Source organism: Sceloporus undulatus, chromosome 1 (genome assembly GCF_019175285.1).
Source record: "Sceloporus undulatus isolate JIND9_A2432 ecotype Alabama chromosome 1, SceUnd_v1.1, whole genome shotgun sequence".
Lineage (NCBI taxonomy): Eukaryota > Metazoa > Chordata > Lepidosauria > Squamata > Phrynosomatidae > Sceloporus > Sceloporus undulatus.
This window is the reverse complement of record NC_056522.1, coordinates 353446968-353473926: the sequence shown is the minus strand read 5'-3', so window position 1 is coordinate 353473926 and position 26959 is coordinate 353446968. Positions and strand designations below refer to the sequence as shown.

At 41.6% G+C, this 26959-nt stretch overlaps 1 protein-coding gene across 2 annotated transcripts in view; it reads left to right on the top strand.

Annotated features, from left to right (window-relative positions):
- The window catches only part of BTBD7 (BTB domain containing 7), a 112280-nt gene that overhangs the window by 24847 nt on the left and 60474 nt on the right, over nucleotides 1–26959 (top strand). Inside the window, exons 1-2 of one of the 2 annotated variants that reach the window (XM_042469910.1) lie at nucleotides 23296–23361; nucleotides 23644–23831. In XM_042469910.1, the coding sequence (XP_042325844.1) occupies nucleotides 23750–23831 (82 nt within the window). In that variant the 5' untranslated portion in view covers nucleotides 23296–23361; nucleotides 23644–23749. Of the gene's footprint in view, nucleotides 1–23295; nucleotides 23362–23643; nucleotides 23832–26959 lie in introns of those variants that run through there. The other variant, XM_042469901.1, reaches the window with a different exon arrangement.

The following is a 26959-nucleotide window of genomic DNA, read 5'->3' as shown; positions in this document are numbered from 1 at the left end:
GGAAAGCTGGTTTTCTCTCTCCATGTGCTTTGGTGAGATCTGACCTTTTAAACTTGGGATATTGTTGTGGCTCTTGGGGGAGTGGACAGAAGCCTAATTCTCCTTTAAGTGCTGAGGGAGGCATTCTAGCTCACCTTTTCCAAGAGGAAAGCTGGTTTTCTCTCTCCATGTGCTTTGGTGAGATCTGACCTTTTAAACTTGGGATATTGTTGTGGCTCTTGGGGGAGTGGACAGAAGCCTAATTCTCCTTTAAGTGCTGAGGGAGGCATTCTAGCTCACCTTTTCCAAGAGGAAAGCTGGTTTTCTCTCTCCATGTGTTTTGGTGAGATCTGACCTTTTAAACTTGGGATATTGTTGTGGCTCTTGTGGGGAGTGGACAGAAGCCTAATTCTCTTTAAGTGCTGTTATATAGTCAAGGACGATTTGGAGAAGCTGGCCTGGGAACATTGTTAGAGGGGCCCTTTAATTTTCCACAGTTTCTTTTCCCTTTTCCTTAAGGGGTTGTGGGTACTTCTGCTCAGAGGAAGTGAGTCAGAGACTTGCTCTGAAAGGAGCTAGTCCACATAACTATAGGGCCAGTGAACTGAACTCAAGGACAGAGTTTGGGGACAAAGGCCAAGCCATCAGGGGGTCTTTACACTTGTGTTTAGCAGAGGAAACCCACAGTTTTGCTCAGAGTTTCCTTAAGACTTCTCAATATGGACACTGAAGGCCCTGCTGCAGTCACCTGCAACACCTGAGGGATGTTTGTCTTCTTGCCTAGGGATATGGGGAACTTTACCTGCCCCAAGTGCAAGTTGGTAGCCCTCTTAGAAGAGAAAGTACAGCAGCTGGAGGCCCAGGTAGCTACACTTCAGCATCATAGGGAGGAAGAGGTTGTCCTGACCAGAACGGACCAGATGGTCCTGGACAGGAAACACACAAAGGAAGTTGCTGGGGAAGAGGAGGTCACTTCACACACAACAGAAGTAGATAGTTGGAAGAAGGTCACACACAGAAGTAGGGAAACCAGGGAACATTCTGTAAGCTTACAGCTACAGAATCGATTTCAATCTCTCTCTGCTATCAAGGATGATGAGGAACAGCAGCAGGGACAGACTTCAGGGACAGAGCAGGGGACCCAGAGAGCTCCACCAAAGGGAATGGCTGCTGCTAAGCCTCGGAGGAGGCGTGTAGTGGTCATTGGGGACTCTTTGCTGAGAGGCACTGAACCAGTGGTTTGTGGGCCTGACAAGATGTCTCAGGAGGTGTGCTGTCTCCCTGGGGCAAAGATCCGTGATGTGACAGAGAGGCTGACAAGACTGGTCAAGCCTACTGACCATTACCCCTTTCTTTTGGTTCATGTGGGAACCAATGATACTGCAAGGCATAGCCTTCAGAATATCATAAGGGATTATGAGGCTTTGGGTAGGAAGTTGAAAGAGGTGGATGCACAGGTTGTCATCTCCTCTCTTCTGCCAGTCGAAGGGCATGGTCCAGGAAGGGAGAAGAAAATAGCGGATGTAAATAACTGGCTCCGTAGATGGTGCCGCCAAGAACGATTTGGATTCTTGGACCATGGGTTGTGGTTCCATGAGGAGGGACTTCTGGCAAGGGATGGGTTGCATCTCACGCCAGTTGGCAAAAACATTTTTGCCAATAGCCTCAAGAATTTGATCAGGAGGGCTTTAAACTGAGTTATGTGGGGAGGGAGACAGTATTCTGGAAGGCAAAAAGACTGGAGAAGATAGTCAAACTGACAGAGAGGGAACAAGACAAACAGTGCAAGGACCCAACAGTGGGAGGCAAAAGAACTTGCACAAGCAGCAAGTAAAGGGAACACATGGTCTTAGATGCCTCTACACTAATGCACAGAGCATGGGAAATAAGCATGATGAACTTCAACTCCTGGTACAACAAAGCAAATACGATATAATAGGCATCACTGAAACCTGGTGGGATGAGTCTCATGATTGGAATGTGGAAATAGAGGGGTATAACCTTATTAAGAGAAATAGGCCAAACAGGAAAGGAGGAGGAATAGCCCTATATGTCAGAGATATTTACACCAGTGAAGAGATCCAGGACATCAATCCTGGAAGCCAGGTGGAGAGCATCTGGATAAAAATTAAAGGGCAGGGAAACAACAAGGATGTTATGGTGGGAGTCTACTACAGACCCCCAAGTCAGACAGAGGAATTGGATGATGACTTTCTAGAACAGATGACCACACACTCAGAAAGGAGAGATGTAGTAGTGATGGGTGACTTCAACTATCCTGATATTTGTTGGAAGTCAAACTCAGCCAGATCCTCAAGGTCTAGTAAATTCCTCACTTGCCTTGGAGACAATTTCATGGTCCAAAAGGTGGAAGAGGCAACAAGGGGATCAGCTATTTTAGATCTGATCCTAACCAATAAGGATGACTTGGTTAATGAAGTGCAAGTGGTGGGATCCTTAGGTGGAAGTGACCATGTTCTCCTGGAGTTTGTTATACAATGGAAAGGAGAAGCCAGGCATAGTCAGACACGCATTCTAGACTTTAGCAGAGCGGATTTCAGTAAACTTAGAGAAATACTGGGTGCGATCCCATGGTCAGGAATACTAAAAGAGAAGGGAGTTCAAGATGGATGGGAGTTTCTCAAAAGGGAGATACTGAAGGCACAAATTAAAACAGTTCCAGTGAGAAAGAAAAATGGGAGATGTCGCAAGAACCCAGGATGGATGACCAAGGAACTTTCAGCTCAGCTAAATTTTAAACGGAACATGTATAAAAAATGGAAAAATGGGGAAATCACCAAAGAGGAATTCAAACAAATAGCTAGCAAGTGTAGAGATAAGGTCAGAAAAGCCAAAGCACAGAATGAACTCAGGCTTGCTAGAGAGGTTAAGAACAACAAAAAGGGCTTTTTTGGATATGTCCGCAGCAAAAGGAAGAAGAAGGAAACGGTAGGGCCACTGCGTGGAGAAGATGGCAAAATGCTAACAGAAGACAGAGAAAAGGCAGAATTACTCAACACTTTCTTTGCCTCAGTCTTCTCAGAAAAGGCAAAGGGTGCTCAACCTGAGGATAATGGAGCAGAGGACAGAATAGGGGAATTTCACCACAAAATAAGTAAAGAGATAGTACAGGAATACCTGTTTAACCTAAATGAATTTAAGTCTCCAGGACCAGATGAGCTACATCCAAGGGTATTAAAAGAACTGGCTAATGAAAACTCCTGGAGAACAGGAAAAGTCCCAGCCGACTGGCGGAGGGCAAACGTTGTCCCCATCTTCAAAAAGGGGAAAAAAGAGGATCCCAACAATTATCGTCCAGTTAGTCTGACATCAGTACTAGGAAAGATTCTGGAGCAGATCATTAAACAAAGAGTCTGTGAACATCTAGAAGCCAATGCCATAATCACAAAAAGTCAACATGGGTTTCAGAGAAACAAGTCATGCCAGACAAACCTAATCTCTTTCTTTGATAAAATTACCAGCTTGGTAGATGAAGGGAATGCTGTGGATATAGTATATCTTGATTTCAGTAAGGCCTTTGACAGGGTTCCCCATGACATTCTCACAAACAAGCTTGTAAAATGTGGGCTGGACAAGGCAACTGTTAAGTGGATTTGTAATTGGTTGACCGGTCGAACCCAAAGGGTGCTCAACAATGGTGCCTTTTCATCCTGGAGAGAAGTAACCAGTGGAGTCCCACAGGGCTCTGTCCTGGGCCCAGTACTGTTCAACATCTTTATCAATGACTTGGAGGAAAAAATTGGGGGAATACTTATCAAATTTGCAGATGACACCAAATTAGGAGGAATAGCTAATACTCCAGAGGACAGGATCAAAATTCAAAATGACCTGAATAGACTAGAAAGCTGGGCCAGAGCTAACAGAATGAACTTCAACAGGGAGAAATGTAAGGTACTGCACTTAGGGCGAAAAAATGAAATACACAGATATAGGATGGGAGACACTTGGCTTAAGGAGACAACATGTGAAAGGGATCTAGGAGTCCAAGTAGACCACAAGTTGAACATGAGTCAACAGTGTGATGCGGCAGCTAACAAGGCCAATGCGATTTTAGGCTGCATCAATAGAAGTATCGTATCTAGATCCAGGGAAGTAATAGTGCCACTATATTCTGCTCTGGTCAGGCCCCACCTGGAATATTGTGTCCAGTTCTGGGCGCCACAATTCAAAAAGGACATTGAGAAACTGGAGCGTGTCCAGAGGAGGGCGACTAAAATGGTGAAAGGTCTGGAAACCTTGCCCTATGAGGAATGACTCAAGGAGCTGGGGATGTTTAGCCTGGAGAAGAGAAGGTTAAGAGGTGATATGATAGCCCTATTTAAATACTTGAAGGGATGTCATATTGAGGAGGGAGCAAACTTGTTTTCTGCTGCTCCAGAGACTAGGACCCAGAGCAATGGATGCAAGCTACAGGAAAAGAGATTCCACCTCAACATTAGGAGGAATTTCCTGACAGTAAGGGCTGTTCGACAGTGGAACACACTTCCTCGGAGTGTAGTGGAGTCTCCCTCCTTGGAGGTCTTCAAACAGAGGCTGGATGGCCATCTGTCGACGATGCTTTGATCTGGATTTCCTGCATGGCAGGGGGTTGGACTGGATGGCCCTTGTGGTCTCTTCCAACTCTATGATTCTATGATTCTATGATTCTAATAAATGAGAGAATCACGTCACTGCTTGTGATCTCTGAGACATTTAATGATCTACTGTTGGAAACAGAATGCTGGATGTGATGGAACTTAATTTTATCCTCCCACACACCCTATTCAATGGGCCCTTGGTACCCACTGGGTTTTGGTTCCAGAACCCCTTGTGGATACCAGAATCCATGGATGTTCAAATCCCATTAAATACAGTGGTACAGTAAAGTGGTGTCTCTTATAAAAATGGCAAAATCAAGGTTTACATTTTGGAATTCATATTTTTCTTTAATATTTTCAACCCATGGGTGGTTGAATCAATGGATAAGGAATTCCAGGATATGGAGGGCTAACTGTACATATATCTCATTCAGTATATTTTCCTGCTCCGGGTATATACTGTTTCTAATCTGCCATATCTTTAAACATGCTATTGGCAGAGCAGTTCTGCAAGTTTGGATCAGTGGGAACACTAGCTGCCTTCTGTGTCTTGTTGGGCTTATAGTGTTCCTTTCCTTTCTCCTTCCTTGTTTGTCATTTTAAATTCTCTTTTGTTGCTACCTGTGGAAGGGAATGTAAATGTACCAGGTCAAGCATTGGCTTATTTGCTTTATCCTTAATTTTCTCAGCAGAGGAATACAGGGGGCTCCCACTGCTATGGATCTAATGACCCCTTTATCATTTCCAAATTACCGTACACTTTCAACATCATTGTTTTAAAATAATTTCATATCCTTTAAAATCAGTGGCATTTTAATTTGATATCTTGTTCAACTGTGACTTTTTTATCATGTTTTTAACTTTATCTTGTTTTGGTCTTGTAAGATGCTTTGGGTTCCAGGTAGGAAAAGAGAATTCCATTGGAGATTAAATGAGGAATTGTTGAAAGAAGAAGATAAAGTGAATAAAATTAAGGAGGAATTAAAGTTTTTCTTTAAAGAGAATGATGATGGAATAATGAAAATGAGTACTGTATGGGATACACCCAAGGCAGTGGCAAGGGGATTGTTTATAAAATTGGGAGCAGAAAAGAAAAAAATCAATACAGGAAAAGAATAATAAAATTTTGAAAAGTATAAAGGAAAAGGAAGAAAAGTTGAGAAACAATCCGACTAATAAAAAAATCAAATTAGAAATTACATTGCTTCAAAAAGAATTAAATTTAGAAATTATTAAGGAAACAGAAAAGAAATTAAGGTGTAATAGACAAAACAATTTTGAAAATGCGAATAAAGCAGGGAAATGGTTAGCCCAAAAATTGAAAAAAGAGAGAACGGAAGGTAATTACAGAAATTAAAATATGAAGGGAAAATATATAATAGCCAACAAGATCTGAAAAGAATATTTTGGGAATACTTTGGAAATATATATAAGGATAGAACAGAAAAAGAAAGCCATCAGGAGAAAGTAAAGGAATTTTTACAAAAGCTGGAATTGGAGAAAATATCGGACACACAGAGGGAAATCCTAAATGGACCAATAACATCATTAGAAATATCAACTGACTTTTTTATCATGTTTTTAGCTTTATCTTGTTTTAGTCTTGTAAGATGCTTTGGGTTCCATGTTGGCAGAAAGGTGGTTTATGTATTAAATAAATAAAAAAATGACTTGCTGTCCCAACTGTTTAAGCACTGATGGCACAGTAGTGATGGTTGTGGAGGTTTCTGTTGCTGCAAGAAAATTGACTTCAGTAATACATAGATTTTACTCACCATAGGATGTACAATGGCCTTCCTCTGTCAGCTCTTGGGTCCATTAGATCTGAGGATTGCTGTTCTACAATGGTTGTGACTCACACTTTGGGAACTTCTGATTGTTATCTTCACTTATGCACCCCCTCAACATAAGACATGTAGACCTTAAACTAGAGTTTGCCTGTTAGTTTGAGAAAGTTTGCTTTGCAGCATTGGAATACACTTAACTAGTCAGTGTTCCAGGGCTAATTTCAATATTAGTCCTACTAGAGTAGACTTTTAAACCATCATTACAGGAATTATTCTTCTGATCAATTGTCTAATCAATTTTAATTTTTCATACAAAGAGTCAGAAAGAAAAAGAAGGGCTGTGAATAGGACTCTCTGTCTTCACTGTTAATGTGTGATATGATGGAAGTGAAGGAGCAGACTAAATATCAGAAAGCTGTGATGAGTGTTTTCTCTAGGATTCTTAACAGGAGAATATGTGTACCTTTCTGCTTGTATTCTGTAGCAACTACTGTTCAGACACATACTGAGTATGATATTGGAAGTAACATATAGCTATCATGGCCTTATTCTCCATGAATCTGCCTAACCTTCTTTCATACCCATCCAAAGTGGGTTCAGTACAACAATCTGGCTTCTGCTTTTCCTGCACAATATGAATCTGTGAAAATGGTAGCTGTGGTTGAGTAGAGGAATGAGCAAATTCCTATGACTGCAGAAATGGTTTGAGATCCAAAGTATATGAGTGTACCTGATATATTTTCCAAATTTCTTTCTCCTCAAGGAAAAGGGAGAGAAGCTCATCATTGGGATCAAACTATATTCTTTCTTTCTTTCTTTCTTTCTTTCTTTCTTTCAAATGCCTTGCTTGCAGCTGTTGAAATTATAACAGGCTCTTATTTCCAGGACCTCCCATGAATACCAAAATTTGTGAATGTGCAAGTCCCATAAAATGGTGCCATTTACATAAAATGGCAAAATTAAGGTTTGCTTTTGGTATTTAAAAAAAAATTTCAAATCATGGATGGTTGCATCTGTGATGCAAAATCCATGGATATGGAGGGCTAACGGTATACTTATATCACAGGCTGCTCTGCAGTGGCAGATACAGTTCAGTAGAAAACCTTAATTTGAAGCCAAGGATTTGATTCATGTTTTCACTAGCCATCTCAGTTAAAAAAGAACCCAGATTTGTATAAGAAAAAAAAGTAGGGTAGAATAGATGTGAGACATTTGTTTAACTTGATGACTCTTCAGTAGATGCTTGCAACCTTTCAGGATATTAAAAAGATGTCTAAGATTGCTACTGCCTCCATGTGGCCATATAGCTAGATTTTACAGATGCTTGTTATCATTTCTGGATAATCTTGAAATATTTAGGCAGTTGGAGGAACCTGTTTCCATTTTATTACAGACTGTTGAGGGACAAATCATCCCTTCTACTAGATGTCCTTGCAATACAGAATCTGAAGTGAGGACCATAAATTACTCTTCATCTTACACAGTCATAGAAAACGGTGATATCACTTCAAACTCTCTTACTAGCAGGGGCAGGGAACCATATTTCTGTGACGCACCAATGAAAACTCCAGGCAGAGCAGAAGCTGATGGTAAATGGAACTGTTCTTTTAAGTCTTTTGCCACCCCTTTTCTCTATCAGTGTCTCCATTTCATATTTTTTGCACGTTGCTGGTGTAGAGGTGAGGAGACCAATATACTGGCCAAAAGCTACAAGTTTCCTTCTACTAAACTATAAGTCATACTTAAGTCTAACTTGAGTAATTTTGTACAGGGTAGGAAGGAAATTACACAGACCTTTATATGATGTGTGTCAAATAGGCAATGATCACACAACACACACTGTGTGGAAGTACATCTCATTTAAAGTCTCCACTGCACTGACTGCCAAACTGTTTGCAGTATTTTCAACCACATGTCTCAAGTATGAGTGTTTGTTCAGTGCATCCTGCAATATATTAGCACTTCTCCATAACATTGGGTGGCTTCTTCATGAGTCAATGTACCTATGGGCAGGCAGTAGTGCAGTAGGTCTGACTATCGACCAGAGTCAGGGTTGTGGGCCTCTGTTCTAGAGTGACGAAAAAGACTAACCAGGAAAGTCTGATACTTGTGTATAATTATTTAACAATAATGCAAAAACTTGTTAAATTCATAAATTGCCTTACATTATGGTTACTTTTCAATATTTTTGCTGTATGATTATTTTCTACATAGTTTGGTTCCATTATTTCATTGGATGTTTAAATTGTATTATTGTAGTAAACATATGCAACTATGAGTTCAACAAGATTTTTGCATTGCTCAATAAGTATTCACAAGTACCAGACTTTCGTGGTTAATCTTTTTGTTGTTGTTGTTGTTACTTAGTTTAGAGATCCTCTGTGTGTAAGGGTATATTGCCCTATACCCTCCTTTCTCACACACTTGAAATCCATGGTCTTGAATATTCACAATAGGGCGACCTCAGTTATTTTCAGTCAGGTGCTCCCCAGTGGTGCACACACACACACACACAATGGGGCTTGAATATAGGCAAGTCTCTGTTTTCGCAGGGGGATCCGGAACTGGATCCCTTGCGAAAACAGAGGGCTGACTGTATTCCCTTACATTCTAGAGTGGTACCTGCTGTCCTAAATGGACAGTGTGTGTGTTCTGGCATATTAGTATATGAGAAGACATAGGGATAGGCTGTAAGATTTATAGTGCTATATTCAGCTACAAGAACACGATACATGTTTTCTGTGTTCTATAATATTTTTTGTTAAATTAATAGTTCATAACAGTAAAGAATTGCACTTATGGACTAGAATTTGTGTTTCTGGATCACATGTACAATTGCAACATTCAGAAGTATCTGTCTGGAGAACTTAAGTTAAAACTTCAAAATTCTCTCTGAAAGTCAGCTACTTCAATATTTTTCTGAGAACATCCATGTTTAAAAGTTGGAAGCATTTGGCTTCGTAATATGGTCTCCACCCCCGCACCTTGTCATTTAATCTTTATTTGAAGTCCCAGTAGAAAGTGGTATGAAAATGCTTGGGTTAAGAGGAAACTATTATACAAAAGCATGGCTGTTACTCAAAGCCCGGTTTGCAAACAGAGCTTTTGTTAAATTAAAGACTCCTGGCTGTAAGCCTAGATGCTCAGATTATTGCCAGTGTTCTGAGACATTCTTAAATTGTGAGAGTTATTGGAAACTCTTAAGAAAACTAAGATTGGTGACTTAGGTGCTGATTTGTTAGAGATTGCACTTCTGTTGAAGTTCATTTTTACGAAATAATATTGGCTACAATTTGGCTTATAGCTTAATTGAAAAACATACCAAATTCACATTCTTTAAGAACTGAGGGAGAGTTGTTTTGTCATTGGTGTTGCGTTTATGATATACTGAGGATTGCCTGTATTTGAGAAGAGTCATCATTTTCTCATTCTCTAATTATAAATAAAGTGGTGTAAAATACTGAATATGTAACCATAATCTTATAAATCAGTTGAAATGTTAGTGATTTATATTGCTCTTTGAAAAAACTAAACTGCTGAGGTTGGGTACATTTTAAATGGGCTAGGGCTAAAGAAATAGCTCAGATTCCTAGGCATCTGAGATCTTCATTAGAGACTCTACTGTGTCCCCAAACACTAATGATGTGAAGGCCCATGAAAAAAAAGTCCTTTTTTTTTGTGAATCATGCTAAAATAAAATATTCCATAGTTGCTTTTCTTCCTTTTTTCAATATTTTTCTGATTTTTCTCCATTTTTTCCAGGAAAAAAACCACAGAAAAAATGAGAGGAAACCAGAAAAAGCAAGAATAAATTGAAAAAAAGGAAGAAAGTCAATTATGGAATATTTAAGTTTCATATGATTCAGGGAAAATACGGATATAAATGTTTTTTCCTAATTCTTCTGCAGACCTTCACATCTCTGACCAGCATTCAGAGAGGCTAGGCTGGCGATTGTATAAGACAAGGTGTCTTTGTAGCCAAACCTTTACTCAGGAACCTCCCTCCTAAGGGAAGACTGGCTGAGAGCATCCTTGTTGAGTTTCAATCAGCCTGCCAAAACTTGATTATTTTATTATATAATATAATATAATATAATATAATAATAATAATAATAATATAATATATTGATTATTTTGTGTGGCCTGTGCTCTTCACAAGTGGATCTAAAACCAACAATTGAAATAGGGTTGTTTTTTTCATCTGTTGTTAAATAATGTTATCTTTTATATTTTTCACTTTTGAGGCTCTGGTAATCATAAATACTTTTGATAAAAAAAATAGAGACATAAATAAATACTTTTGATAGAAAAATAGAGACAGCATTATATTTGGCATAGAGCTGAATGAATGCTGAAAATTCCAGAGTACAGAACTTGCATTGTTTGTCTTGGTGAGAAGGCATATTTTGAATCTGGAACTTAAGGCATCCTTGTGAACTGGCTGATACATGTTTGGGTGGTTATCATAAAGTATATGTCAAAGGTTTGAGGGCAGGAATTTGGGCTGGACTTTGTACTGTAGCAAACTAAAACGTGTAGCCATTAGACCTCTGTGCTGCCTCATCCTGTTTACCTGGCAGTGTTCATATTGTGTTCCCTGGGATTTGCTACCTGATAAATACGCATAGGATTGCCACCATAGTCCTTGTCAAAGGAAAAGAAGAACAGGATTTTGTGCTTGTTCTCACTGGCCACATCCATTGACAGAAAGAGCCTTGTTTGCATGGTGTGTGGCTATCCTGCTGTTCAGACCACCAGTTCAACATTAGTCTCTAAAATGGAAAATGGAGAAGTGTTATGGGTGTTTTACATTTCTGATTGAGCCCTCTAAAGCTCAGTGCAATCATGGTGATGGGTTGAAATGTTACTTTTTTGGACTACAACGGCCAAAAATCCCTAGCCAGTCAATGTTCCAAATTGTGTAGATTATCCCTGTTCACTTCCTACTCATAAAGGAATGTGTAATTCCTTTAAGAGGATTTTTTGTAAAAAATAATATTGAATGTTTTCCACTTTTGTTCATATTTGAAAATGGTATTACTGGTGCTTTTTCTGTCATTAGTGACATTGCTAATTGGGGGTGAGTTTGTGAGTTCAGAAAGTATTACAGTACTTGAAAAGTTATTAGTCTGAGATAATTTGTGGGAAATCCAATTTTGTGGTTGTGTGCCTTCAAGTTGTTTCTGATTTATGTTGACCCTAAGGCAAACCCATCATGGGGTTTTCTGGGGCTGAGACTGTGTGACTTGCCTAAGGTCACCCAATTGGTTTCTATGGCCGAGTGGGGAATCGAACCCTGATCTCTAGAGTTGTAGTCCAACGCTTAAGCCACTAGCAAGTGAAAAAGATATTTCCATCATTCTTTGTGCTAACTAATGGTATGACCACCCAGTTCTCAGGGCTGTGCTGCTGTCCTCTTCACTCTGCTCCATCTTAATATCCAAGCAGAACTAAGTTGTATTGGCACCTGGGGTAGAATACCCCACTTCCTCCCTTCCCTGGAAGCAGCGATTTGGTGCCTTCTTATGACATCCAAAAGCAGCCACCTGTAGCAGTCCTGGTTTAGAGATGGATCCTAACCTAGAGGATTCAAACCCTGGTCCAAGATCCTTGTAACCATTTGATGGAGTCAGTGAGCTTTTGAACTGAATCTTAACATACAGTAGGCACAGGTTGCTGGTCTATTGGCAAGAGAAGGGAGACGTCCAGTACCTCCCTTTTTGAGGAGATCAGATTGGTCCCCATCTTTGCCTTGCTTTAGATGGATTTAAATAGCTTCCCGTAATTTTGTTTGCTTGTATGTTTCAGGGATGATTTTCTCTGTTCTTAATTTCATTGGTTTTAGGGGTTTTTTTAATAATTATTTTTAACAATTGTATACCATTTGGGCTTAGGGCAGAAAGGTGGTTAATTGGTTAAATATTGCCTCATACTCCCTGATAAAGTAGCAATAAAAATAGGTATTAGCAGTTGGCATAAACAGTACCGATTGTTGTCAGTTGCAAGAAAGGGGAAAGTTGAGGCTGATCTATAAAATTATTATTATTATTATTATTATTATTATTATTATTAACCTTTATAATGAAGCACTGAATTACACGCAACGGTAACTGCAATCTTTTTAGTTAGACGTTCCCTGCCCTCGGCTTACAACTAAAAAGACATGACACAGAAGGAGAAGGGAGTGGTGGAGGGGAGAGGGTAAGAGGTCCAGCGTTCCTCCTACCTCCGAGGCCTGGACCAAGCAGATGGACTGGAGGGAGGGGCTTGGCTTCAAAATGGAAGGTTAATCTTCACCAGGGGAAAACCTACTCTCAAGTAGGATAATAAATACAAATAGAGCAAACAAGGAATGGTTTGATAACAGCACTAACAGAACACAGATGGTAAGCGACAATTATGCAATGCCTGGGAAGGCTTCTCGAACAGGAGGAGTTTCAACCTGTTTTTGAAGCTAGTAAAGAAGTGATGGCTCTTGCTTGTGGGGGAAGAAGGTTCCAGGAGTGAGGGGCAGCAAGTGAAAAGGGGCGAATCCGGGATGGGGCAGAGGAAATCCTGGGCTGAGACAGCAGACCTTGACTACCAGAACGGAGGGCCCTGGTGGGAGGAGGCGAGGAAAAGAAGGTCTGATAAGTGAAGAGGGCCGTCCATGGAGGGCTTTTGAAATGTCGGACAGCAGGAGCTATACTGAATGCGGAAGGGGAGAGGGAGCCCAGTGAAGGGATGCCAACACAGGAGAGATGTGGTCAGAGGCGTGGGGCGGAAGTGATAATGCGTGCAGCTGAATGCTGGACAGAGATTAAAGGACGTAGGTGAGAAAGAGGAAGCCCGCCAGGAGGACTTACAGTAACAAGTTGGGAGATCATAGGGCATGGACCAAGGACTTGGCAGTGCAGGCGGAAGAGGATATGGTCAATTTTGGCATATTGTACAAAAAGAATCTACAAGCCTTGGCTGTGGTCGGATCTGAGGGATACATGACAGAGAAGAATCAGATAAAACCAAGACTGCGCTTGCTGGACTGGTTGAATGGAATGTTGTCACGAGAGACAGAAAAGGCAGTGTTGAAGTTGGGCTTAGGAGGAAAGACAAGAAGCTCCGTCGTTGGACATGTTGAGCTTCAAACGCGATGGCGCTCCACTGCGAGACAGCTGTGAGGCAGGACAGACTTGCTGTTCAAGCCGTGCGAGAAAGGTCAGGGGCAGAAGATACAGCTGGGTGTCAGCGCATAGAGAATGGTAGGAAAAAACCAAAAGAGCTTAATGAGTTTTCCTAAGGACATGTGTGTAGAGAGAAAACAGAAGGGACCCACAACAGAGGCCCTGGGGAACTCCAAAATAAGGGAACAGAGAAGAAGTCTGACCCCCTCAACTGCAACTTACTGCAAAAGATCTGCCAGACAAGTAAGATCTAAACCAGTTGAGAACAGAGTCTGAGAACCCAATGTCGAAAGTAATCCACTAGAAAGACAGTGATCAGCAGTGTCAAAGGCGCAGACAAATCGAGAAGGATGAAGTAAGGCCATAGACCTTGGCAGGCTGTAAAAGGTCCATTTGAGACTTAGTGAGAGCTGTCTCTATGGAATGCCTTGGGCGGAAACCAACTGAAAGGGATCAAGGATGGAGTTGGTTTTCAGAAACCACAGACAGCGCGAATAAACAACCCGTTCCAAAACCTTAGAAGAAGGGGGCAGAAGAGAAATCGGACGATAGCTAGACAAAAGAGGAGGGGTCAAAGAGAAGTTTTTTCAGAATTGGGGAAATGGAGCATGTGAAGTCCGACGGAAGGAGCCTTTAGAGAGAGGAGAGATGGAAGATATGGGAGAAGCGAGGCAGAAAGAGGGAGCTATAGAGATTAGGAGAGGAGTAGGAATTGGATCAGAGGACATTTTGCAGGTTTGGAAGAGTTCAAAGTGTAAAGGTTCATCCAAAGAGGCGGAGGGAAAACACAGAAATTTTTTAACGAGGGCGATAGGAAGATTAAGAGCAAAAAGACATCGGGAGGGACTTCTCAGAGCGAATACGTGGTAATCTAAGAGAGAGCAAAGTCATGGGAGAGAATGATGAAGTAGACAGATGAGAGGGAGGTTTAAGCAAAGTGTTGAAGATGGAACAAACACTGCGGGCGCACCTCCATTGGTGATATCAATGATTTGGTAATAATTCTGTTTTTGCTATAGACAGCGCGTGAGAAGGAGAAAACAAATTTGAAAGATAAAACAGCCACTCTTTGGACTTTCTCAAAAGACGTTCGGCCGCCTAGAGCAGCCGAGAGAACGAATTGTTGGGGGTAAACCAGGGCGGAGGTCTAGTCTTGGAAGAAGAAGTGTGTACAGAGACAGGGGCAAAATGGTCAAAGAGTTAGAGGAAAGGTGACTGTTTCTGTATTTTAGCATTTTTAAGTGGTACATGGGGAAAAAACTGTATGGATTATCGGTTTTTAACCCACTATCTAATTTTTATACCTGTTTGCAAGGTATCTGATGCATGAGACTGAAAGGTTGAAGTGCTGTAGTTAGAGATGTGACTAAAATAGCTTAAATTAGAGCAGATATTTTTCCATCAGAAGTACGAGAACCTTTGACCTCTAAAGGTCTTTGCCAAACTCCAATACTGTAGCTGTAGCACAGGAATTAAGCCCGGAAACAGTATGGGGGAGCAAAGGTCCCCTGCTTTTGCTTTACATAAAGAATGACCACATGTAGAAATCCCCAGGTTTAATCAGTACCTTCAGTTAAAAAAATCAGATGACAGTTGACAGGATGATGCTCTCTCTGCTTGAGTTCTGCAGAGCCTTTACCAGAAAAGTAGGAATACAGTTCTTTTGACACAAAACCCAGGATATAAATGAGAAGTAAATACTGTACTGGGCGAGATGGACAAATAGCCTGACATGGAATAAAGCAGCGTTCTATTGTAGTGCTATTTGCAGTAACCTTCCAGATGAATCTATAAAAATGAAAATCTATGATGCCAGCACTAACAAATCTCATGGGTTTCAGTTTTCAAAGACATAGCTAAATCTGCCATAGCTATGGAATTTAAAGCAAAGGGGCCAGAGTTGTGGTGGGTTTTTTTAAGGAATGTGTTTTAGTCTCAGCCATCTATAACCCATAGATTAAGTTAAGGGAAAAGCTAGCTGTCCCTGTTTTTTGAAACACATGGAAAATCAACAAATATGTAGTCCCATGCCCACCTTTTCATTCGTGACTTCAAAACTCATGACTAGAAAAAATGAATCATGAATTTGAACACATCCTTCCTTCAAAAGCTATGGCAGTTTCAGTCTCCTGTTAGTTTTAAACTTAACATTTTATTTACATAGTATAGAACATTTGAGATGTCTGGAAAGGATCCTTTGCAGGTGCACAAAGCTAGATCTAAAGTTAAATTGCCACCTGCCTCCTTCCTCCTGCAGGGAACTGAAATGCAAGAACTTGATTTTTCTCACCGCCAGTAACTCTTGAGAAACAGGTTTCCTAAATTTAGTTAAGCAACGACATGTGTTGTTCTAGGAAGGGGCGAGTAGGCACATAGAACTTGCCCTACACGGAGGGCAAGTAGGTATATAGGAATGATGGACCTTTGATCCATCTAGATCACGAGTGTGACAGTAACTGGCAGAAACCTCCAGGGTTTTCTTGCGCCTATCTAGGGATGCTGAGGAATGGAAGTTGAACCTCCTGCTCTGCCACGAGCTACAATCTCTACTTGAGGTTCCTGGATCCATGCCCATTGCATAGACTATATTAGTTTGGTGGCCAGTGGAAATTTTATAGACATACAGTCAGCCTCCTTATCCATGGATTAACCATCATTGATTGAAACCTTTTAAATTCCCAAAAGCAAATTGATTTACCATTTTATTATAGGATACCATTTCACTATGCCATTGTATTTCATGTACCTGAGCATCCACAGATTTTGCATCCAGGGGGTGTCCTGGACCAATCCCAGCGGATACCGGGTCCAACGTATGTGTTTCAATGTTTTTTTAAACTGAATTAAAGTTTTGCTGCAAGAGAAAGCTGGCATTCTGTATAAGTGATGATTCATTTCTCGGAGAGTGTGTTTCTACTTGCCCACATACAGGGCGTGTGATCCTGTTGCCTCATGCCTAAATTGTCCACTATCTTAAGATTACTTGCTTTTTTTTCACCGCTCAGTCTATGTTTATTGTGAGCTTTTGAGCCTCAAATTGCTATAAGGGAAGGAGTGCCTCCTTGTTTGTGTACAAGATCATACATGCTGTGTAATGCGATACCATACGTTGTAGGCTAAGAGACTCCAGTTATTGCATCTGTGTAAAATTGACTTCCATCACATGCATCTTGTATTCTATGCAAAGTAGACTGAGTTTAAAACAGCACTCTTAGGTAGGGATGAGTTTGTAAAAAATCTGCACCTGCGCAATTTAAAATAAGTTCTAGGAAGTGGAATGTCTTCATATATCTCCAAAACCTCATGTATCCATTCTTTTAATGTGTTTGTCAAGGTATGCATAAAAGCTGGTAATTTTTTAATGTGAACTTGTTTTTATGGTAAAAGTTTCCCAAAGATGCAGTTTTGCTAATATAAAATTCATGGTGAATGATGACTGTTCTTTTATCCACTGAACAGAATCCTTGAAGAAGTGAAAGCCATCATATATATTCTTGCCCCTTATCCCCCCTGGCTCATTAAATAGGATAAGAGGAGTCACTAGGTTGGTGTCACCAGGTACGAACTCATAGTGTCACCCCCTCCCATTGACTTCCCCCATACCAAACCATACAGAGTCCTTAGTAAGTTTTGTACTAATTACATCAGAAATCCTAATTCCCGTATAGCACTGAATGTAATGGTAATAGTGTGTTACATAAACAAACTGGCAAAATAAATTATCCTTTAAATATCACATACAAACAAAATTTTATTATTATTATTATTATTATTATTTATTATAAACTTTATTTCAAAGCATGTAATTATACACAGCGCTGTTCAAACAAAGTGTTACTTATACTGTACATATTTCATGGGTTAAAGAGAAATTTGGTAAAATGTGATAATTTTAAAGAAATATTAAAAATAACATTTAAATTTTATTTTATTTTAAAAATCAACCAATAAAAATTAATTAAAAATAACCCAGGGCCTCTCCTTCTCCTTGCACGATCCACCCCCTCACACCAGCTCTTCAGATTTTAAAGAGATACAGGCAAAGTGTCACAGCCTGTTTTCTGCCAAAATGTAGATGTTGAGGAGCAGTGGGTCACCCCCCCCCCCTTGAGTGTCCCCTGGTATGGTCAACTTCGGCACCCTTAGTGACTGGGTACAGTGCCGCTGTGGGCGCATGCAGCACCCAAGCCATTTTTGCCCTCCAGGAGAGGAGGCCTTTTGGAAACAACAAACAAATTGGTAGAATGCACTCAAACCCCTAGAGGCAAAAATAGTTTCCTGTTATCCTATTTTATGTGGAGACAGGATCATGTGTGACCCCAAATTCTCCTAGGCAGCTAATGTGGTCCCCAAGCTTTCCACACTTGCCCACGCTTGCTCTACAGCAACACAGAGTTTCAACAGGCCCCAAGAAGGTTATTACAAGACCTGTTCTGGCATGCTGGGGAGGGGGTGGGATCCCTTCCCTCAATATGATAACTGTCAGCCAGTATCCAGTATTCTGTTTTGGGGCAAGATAATGGCACATATGGTAGCCTTACAATTCCAGAGGTTCATTAGTAAAATGGTTTTCTAGATCCAATTCATTTTAGCTTCAGGACTGGTTAAGGGACCGTGATGCCTTTGGTCACCTTTATGGATGATCTACACCAGGATCTGGGTAGGGTGCGTATATCTCTGTTGGTCTTGCAGTGGTTCCATTTTTTTCTAGAGGGGAATGACCAGAAGGGAGTGCTGGGGGATTTCAATTCCGCTCCTTGGATGTTGTCCTGTGGAGTCCCTCAAAGCTCTTTGCTGTCTTCAATTTCCTTATAAAAAATGAAAAATCAAGGTTTGATATTTGAAATTTATATTTTTTTTGAACATTTTCAAACCGTGGAAGCTTGAATCCGTGTATAAAAAAATCAGTGTATAAGAAGGGCCAACTATATATGTGTGTGTATGTCTTCATAATATGGGTCTCCATTTTATGGACACCATATGGGAAACCATTTTGCTATGCCATTATATTTAATGGGACGTGAGCAACCATGGATTTTGTTATCCATGGGGGATCTTGGAATGAAACCCCAGCATATAACAAGGGTCTACTGTATTTTGGGGAGGTTGTCTGGTGTGTTTGGGATCCATTGTTGCCATTGTTACTGATGACACCCATCTCTGTGCCTTCATTCCATCTAACTCTGAGGAAGCTGTTTTCATACTAACCAATGTCTGGCAGCAGTAAGAGACTGGATGTTAGTAAACAAATTGAAGCACAAGATAGATATGTAACTGGTCAGTAAAAAATCATATCAGGAAATTGAGATTCGGCCTGGGCTGGATGGGGCTATCCCCCAAAGTTTCAGATTTGTAGCTTTCGGTCGTTCCTGAACACAGCCAGGTTTCAGCAGTATCCCATGAGTTGGTTTGCACTACTGTGCTCACTGTGCCTATTCCTGGAAATGTCTGGTTTGACCATAGTTGTCTTAGTAATGTTTCATTTTGATCACTCTAATGGGCCTAAATACCCCAAAGGACACAAATTTTGTCTGACTGTGGAAGTATAGCAGGGTCATCCCTGTAGGCTATATTTCAGAACAAGGAACTGGCAAAACCAGCTCTGAGAAAACTAAGAACAGTGATGGCAAACCTTTTTCAGTTCGCATGCTGGGGGTGGGGCTTCCACCCTCCAGGGGTGGGGCTTCTGCCCCCTTTTCAGAGGGAGGCGCCTCTGGCTCCTGCCCCGGCATTTGCCGGCCCCTGAGGGTACCTTCAGGGGCCGTCAGAGGCCGGCAAAAGGGCCGTGGAGGATGGCGGGCCGTCCTCCGGCTTTTGCCGGCCCCTGAGGGTCCCTTCTGGGGCCGTCAGAGGCCGGCAAAAGAAGGGAAAGGCAGGAGAAGGAGGCTGGGCACGCGTCCCAGCCGCCTTCTCCTCAGCCTTTCGCAGGGAGCGAAGAGAAAGGCAAGAGGAGGCGGCTGGGCACGCGTCCCAGCCGTCTTCTCGGCCCTTCGCTCCCCGCGAAAGGGCTCCATGCAGTCCTTTCGCGCAGAGCGAAGAGAAGCCGGGAGAGGAGGAGGAGACAGACGTGTGTGCCTCTGTCTCCTCCTTCCAGGTGCCATTTTCTGGCTTTCTCAGAGAGACAGCGGGAGGCCCGAAAATGGCAGGGAGGAGGCGGAACGGGCACATGCCCGTTCCGCCTTCTCCCTTGCCCCGGGCCCGGCGAAATGGCACGAGTGGCACGAGTGCCATAGGTTCGCCATGACGGATCTAGAATCATAGAATCGTAGAGTTGGAAGAGACCACAAGGGCCATCCAGTCCAATCTCCTGCCATGCAGGAACTCTCAATCAAAGCATCCCCGACAGATGACCATCCAGCCCCTGTTTAAAGATCTCCAAGGAAGGAGACTCCACTACACTCTGAGGGAGTGTGTTCCACTGTCGAACAGCCCTTACTGTCAGAAAGTTCCTCCTAATGTTGAGGTGGAATCTCTTTTCCTGTAGCTTGCATCCATTGTTCCGGGTCCTGTTCTCTGGAGCAGCAGAAAACAAGCATGTTCCCTCCTCAATATGACATCCCTTCAGATATATAAACAGGGCTATCATATCACCTCTTAACCTTCCCTGCTCCAGGCTAAACATCCCCAGCTCCCTAAGTCGTTCCTCATAGGACATGGTTTCTAGACCCTTCACCATTTTAGTCGCCCTTCTTTGGACACGCTCCAATTTCTCAGTGTTCTTTTTTAATTGTGGTGCTCAGAATTGGACACACTATTCCAGGTGAGGCCTGACCAAAGCAGAATACAGTGGCACTATTACTTGTCTTGATTTAGACCTAAAATTGCATTGGCCTTTTTAGCTGCTGCATGACACTGTTGACTCATATTCAACTTGTGGTCTACGTGGACTCCCAGATCCCTTTCACATGTAGTCTTGTTCAGCCTGATGTCCCCCAACCTGTATCTGTGTGCTTCATTTTTCCGCCCTAAGTGCAGTACCTTACATTTCTCCGTGTTGAATTTCATTTTGTTAGCTTTGGCCCAGCTTTGCTAATCTATTGTCATTCTGAAGTTTGATTCTGTCCTCAGGGGTATTAGCTATTCCTCCTAATTTCGTGTCATCTGCAAATTTGATAAGTATGCCCCCAATTCTGTCATCCAAGTCATTGATAAAGATGTTGAATGGCACTGGGCACAGGATAGAATCCTGTGGGACCCCTCTGGTCACTTCTCTCCAGGATGAGAAGGAGCCATTGTTGAGCACCCTTTGGGTTCGGCTGGTCAACCAATTACAAATCCACCTTATCTGACCTACATGTTACAAGCTTGTTTGCAAGAAGGTCATGGGAAACTTTGTCAAAGGCCTTACTGAAGTCAAGATAGACTTGTTTCTCTGAAACCCATGTTGACTCTTTGTGATTATGGAATTGCCTTCTAGATGTTCACAGACTTTCTATTAAATGATCTGCTCTAGAATGTTTCCTGGTATTGATGTCAGACTAACTGGACGATAATTGTTGGGATCCTCTTTTTTCCCATTTTGAAGATGGGGACAGTGTTTGCCCTCCTCCAGTCTGTTGCACTTCTCCTGTTCTCCAGGAGTTCTCAAAGATTATTGCCAATGGCTCCGATATTACATTTGCCAGTTCTTTTAATACTCTTGGATGTAGTTCATCTGGTCCTGGAGACTTATATTCATTTAGATTAACAAGGTATTCCTGTACTATCTCTTTTCTTATTCTGTGCTGAAATTCCCCTATTCTGTCCTCTGCTCCATTTTTCTCAGGTTGAGAACCCTTTTCCTTTTCTGAGAAGACAGAGGCAAAGAAGGTGTTGAGTAATTCTGCCTTTTCTCTTTCTTCTGTTAGCATTTTGCCATCTTCTCCACGTAGTGGCACTACCATTTCCTTCTTCCTTTTGCTGCAGACATATCCAAAAAAGCCCTTTTTGTTGTTCTTAACCTCTCTAGTAAGCCTGAGTTCATTCTGTGCTTTAGCTTTTCTGACTTTACCCCTACATGTGCTTGCTATTTGTTTGAATTCCCCTTTGGTGATTTCTCCTTTTTTCCATTTCTTATACATGTTCCATTTAAAAGTTAGCTCAGTTGAAAGTTCCTTAGGCGCAGTATAGAGCACCAAAAACCGGCGCTCTCCTTGATCCGCAGCAGTGCCGTAGCAACCAAATTACATGGCACTGTTGGACAGCCAAAGCGCCAGCAACGGTGTGATGATGTGCCAGTGGCGCAGCGCCGTTTGGATGCTGTGCCGCTGGCACGTCATTGCTGCGCGCACCATCTGGATGGTGCCATGCAGCTTGGACACACCCATGATGTGCTAGGGTTGCGGGGTGTGTGCACACCCCTCCCCCAAGCAACCCTAGCATGTCATGGGCGTGCCGCAAAGGGCTCGTCTGTTCTGGGCCTTAGTCATCCATCCTGGTTTCTTGAGACACCTCCCATTTTTCTTCCTCACTGGAACTGTTTGAAATTGTGCCTTCAGTATCTCCCTTTTGAGAAACTCCCATCCATCCTGAACTCCCTTCTCTTTTAGTATTTCTGACCACAGGATCGCCCTCAATACTTCTCTAAGTTTACTGAAATCAGCTCTCCTAAAGTCTAGGATGCGTGTCTGACTATGCCTGGTTTCTCCTTTCCACTGTATAACAAACTCCAGGAGAACATGGTCACTTCCACCTAAGAATCCCACCACTTGCACCCCATTAACCAAGTCATCCTTGTTGGTTAGGATCAGATCCAAAATAGCTGGCCCCCTTGTTGCCTCTACCACCTTTTGGAAAATGAAATTGTCTTCGAGGCAAGTGAGGAATTTGCTAGACCTTGAGGATTTGGCTGGGTTTGAATTCTAGCAAATATCAGGATAGTTGAAGTCACCCATCAGTACTACATCTCTCCTTTCTGAGTGTGTAGTCATCTGTTCTAGAAAGGCGTCATCCAATTCCTCCATCTGACTGGGGGGTCTGTAGTAGACTCCCACCATAATATCCTTTTTGTTTCCCTCCCCTTTAATTTTTATCCGTATGCTCTCCACCTGGCTTCCAGTATTGATGTCCTGGATCTCTTTACTGGTGTAAATATCTCTGACATATAGTGCTATTCCTCCTCCTTTCTTGTTTGGCCTGTTTCTCTTAAAAAGGCTATACCCCTCTATTTCTACATTCCAGTTCTGAGACTCATCCCACCAGGTTTCAGTGATGCCTGTTATATTTGTTTTGTTGTACTAGGAGTTCATCTTGCTTATTTCCCATGCTCTGTGCATTAGTGTAGAGACATCGCAGACCATGGGTCCCATTTACTTGCTGCTTATGCAAGTTTTTTTGCCTCCCACTGTTGGGTCCTTGCACAATTTGTCTTGTTTCTTCTACGTCAGTTTGACTATTTTCTCCATCCCTTTCGCCTTCCATAATATTCCAATGAAAGTCATGGAGTCCCCATAAGTCAACAGGTAACTTGAAGGTGTGTGCAAGCACACTTTGTTCCAAAGAGAGCTGCAACCAAATAATTAAAGAACTAGCTAAAAGAAGCATACAACTCCCTTGTTGCAAGAGCTCTGCTGGCTTCCAGGGGCCTAATTAAAAGTGCTTGCTTTGACCTATAAAGGCTTATATAGCTTGAGACCAGGCTGTCTGAAGGACTATCTTCCAATATGAGCCTGCCTAGGCTTTATGATATCCAGGAGAGAATCATCTCTTGGTCCCACCACTTTTCCACACACGTTTGATTATTGCTCCCAGGCTTTGGAACTCCCTTTTCAGGCCCCCTCCTTTCTATCCTTCAGTAAGCAAATAAAAATCTCGCTGCTTAAGCAAGCTTTTAGGAATTGACTACAAAGTCTTTTAATGGTATGTTGTTTTGCTTATGTTTTTGTCTTTTAATGGATCCATTTTCAAGAGTTTAATGTTGTGCTTTAATTGCATTTTAATAAAAATGTGTTTTAACTTATGTCTTTGTAGATGCTTTTAATTGTATTTAATTTTTTGTGAACTTCTTTGAATCTCTATTATTAGGAAAAGGCAGAATCTAAATGAATAAGCAGCAATAATAATTGTATACTGTTAAACACATTTTAATGCAACTGTGTATTTGTTAAAAATAGTAATGATTTTTTGTTTTTTTCTGTTCAGAAATGGAGGCAAAGATCCCGCCTGAATTGTGTCATAACTTTTATGATGGATTATGGGATTGTGCGCTGATGAGTCCGCAAATGGAATGCCTGAGTGACTGAAGAAAATGGGTGCTAATGCTTCGAACTACCCTCATTCGTGTTCCCCAAGGGTAGGGGGAAATTCTCAGGCACAACAGACATTCATAGGTAAGAATTTATATTTATTAACTTTTAGTTTGTGTATTTGTATAGCATAATTCTTCCTCTGATATTCTCAGGCACAACAGACATTTATAGATAAGAATTTATATTTATTAACTTTTAGTTTGTGTATTTGTGTAGCACATTTCTTCCTCTGATATCTGCAGTGAAGAATGACAAACTCAGTGCGCTTAAGAGAATAGCTACTGTTTGAAAAATTGGTGAGTTTGCACACTTTCCACTGAACAGTAGTCTGCATTGCTGAAACTGCTATCATATTGTCAGCTCTGCTTGCTTTCAGCTGCCACACCATAGCAGAATTTTGTATAGCTTTGTTTTTATCTACAGAAGTTCTAAACCAAGTTTGCAGTAAATACCAGTTTTGCAAGAGATTGAACCTGGTCTGGGAAGATTTATAATTCCTGCTCAAGCATGAAGCTTATTGGGTGGCATTGTGCAAGCCTGTCAGATTTCTCTCAGAGGTATTGAGCACATGAATGGAAAAGCTTATAAAATCAGAACAGCGTGGAAGAAGTAGATAGAGATAATGTTTTCTCCTTCATTAGTACTAGAGCTTGAAGTCACCCAATGAAGTTGACTCATACTAAACATAGGGCCACATTACATATTGTGTTAATGTACAATTAATATTTGAATCATTACTGCAGTTGTTTCAGGTTTGTGACAACCATTAATCAAATAAATACTCAAAGTACTAGTTTCCCCTCCTAATTTGTGGGGGTTCTGTTCCAGACAACCCCACCACCACGAGTTAGGAGACTCGCAGAGAATCAAGCCTTGTTGAAATGAATGGGGTGCGCTCCTGCACACAAGCATAGGGTGGGCACTGCAGGAGCGGGCTCCATTCACCTCAATGGCGAGTTTCCCCTCTGCGGAGCATCAAGTCCGCCATTCAAGTCCACGGAAATTTGTCCACCACTCCTTGATGGGATCACACTTCCCTTGAAGGATGAAGTTCACAGTTTGGGAGTACTTCTGGATCTGTCTTTACGTTTGTCACCTCAAGTGGATGCGATGGCCAGAAGTGCTTGGTACCAACTTCGGTTGATACAACAACTGCGACCCTACCTCGACCGAAGGGACCTTGAAGCTGTAGTACACACTTTGGCTGTCAGCGCAACTGCTGGGGTCTAACAACCACTGTCAGCAACTCAAACAAGTCCTGGGGTTAAATCGGACCCTTGTAGCAGAGCTGGCAATTTCCAGAAGCTGAAGCGTGGCTCCAAAGTCCAATTGGGATGACAGCAACTGGATGTCTTCCAGGAACTGCAGCAATGCAGGAACCTCCGGGGACACACAGCAAACCGATGCTGTAGCTTCTTCTGATAAACCACCAGAGAAACAAAGTCCCCAAAGTGCTCTTTATTAACACTGCTATAATACAAAACCAGATCTCTAAAACTCCGAAACATACCAATCCAACTCCTACTTCAAACCCACAAGCTATCCCTTGCAACCCCTGGGTTTATATAGTCTCCAGACCATGTGGTCTCCCAAACCCAGTGAGTTCAGGTGTGTAACCATGTCATGTGTCTCCTGTGCAATCCAGACACATGTTTCATCATCCATGGCTACGTGCACTTGGACACTGAAGTGTCCTTGAGCCAATGAGCTTCAGCTGTGCTGATCAGCCTTGTCATTCTGCTGAATGCTCATGGCCAAACACACACACATCAAGCATTTCCCTGTGTGCTGTGTTTTAACCCTTCAAATCCCTGACACTGGTAATCTCTCGTCTCGATTTCTGCAATGCGCTCTACATGGGGCTACCCTTGTATCAAGTTCGGAAGCTTCAATTAGTGCAAAACGCGGCAGCCAGGCTGGTCACTAACTTTGAGAGTTGACCATATAACACCTATCTTGAAAGATCTACACTGGCTCCTAATTAGCTTCCAGGCACAGTACAAGGTGTTGGTCATTACCTTTAAAGCCCTACATGGCTTGGGTCCGGGTTACTTATGGGAACGCATCTCCCTATATAATCTGCCCTGCACTCTTAGAATAAGTGGGAAGAATTTGTTGGAAATACCATCATCCAAACATGTTTCTACTTCCCTGAAGGCATTTAGTATAGCGGCCCCCAGACTTTGGAATGGACTCTCAGAAGAGACCCACCTTATTACATCTCTAGAAATCTTTAAGAAGGCGGTAAAGACAGAACTCTTTCGCCGTGCTTATCCTCCTGACCTCCTATGAAGAACATTACTATGGAACGAGTCCAGCTGACCCCTTGATTGATGGATGCTATTGTTTTTAGATTTGATGTTTTTTATGTTTTATGTTTTTATCTTATTGTGGTTTTAATGTTGTTGTAATTTTAACTTTGTGATTTTAACCTTGTTGTGATCCCACTTCGATCCATGGGGAGAGGCGGGAAGATAGAAATAAAAATTATTGTTGTTGTTGTTGTTGTTGTTATTATTATTATTATTATTATATCATAAACAAAGGCTGGCCTCCATTGGATGTGCTCAGTAACTATTCAGTAGAATTTGTATTTGAGAGGAATATATCATGCATTCTGTAGCTCTCATGCTGAAGTTTTTTAGATTGTAAGCTTGAGGGTAGGGAACTGTCTAATTTTAAAAAATTGTAAGCTGCTCTGAGAGCCTTTGTTGCTGAAGAGTGAAGTATAAATAAATAAATAAATAAGTCCTGGATGGCAAAGAGATCTGTTTCGACCCATAGTCTCATGAGTAAAATCTGTATGCTTTTTAGTAATAGACATGAACAATATTCAAGATGATTCTTTTGGGAAGACATTTATTTTTAAAATACCATTGACTGAAAACCATGGGGAGGCTGTGGTGTATGGAAAACATTTTAAAGTTCACAGCATTTTGCTGACCAGTTTTTCATGGATAAAGTATTTTAACTTTTCTTTTTGCTGCCATGAAAGAAAAGGTCAGATTAGAAAGAGGAGACATTTAGTTAAAATGAGTTTTCCCCCCATGGGATTGGAAGCTGGTAAAAGTCTGGGGATTTCAGAATTATAGCAGTGATATTAAATCTCCATGTATTAATCAGGTTTTGCCTTTGGCATAAACTTGGAATAAGTACATTATTAAAATAGGATCTCATAGTTGTCCATTAGATCTAAAAGCGAGAATGTT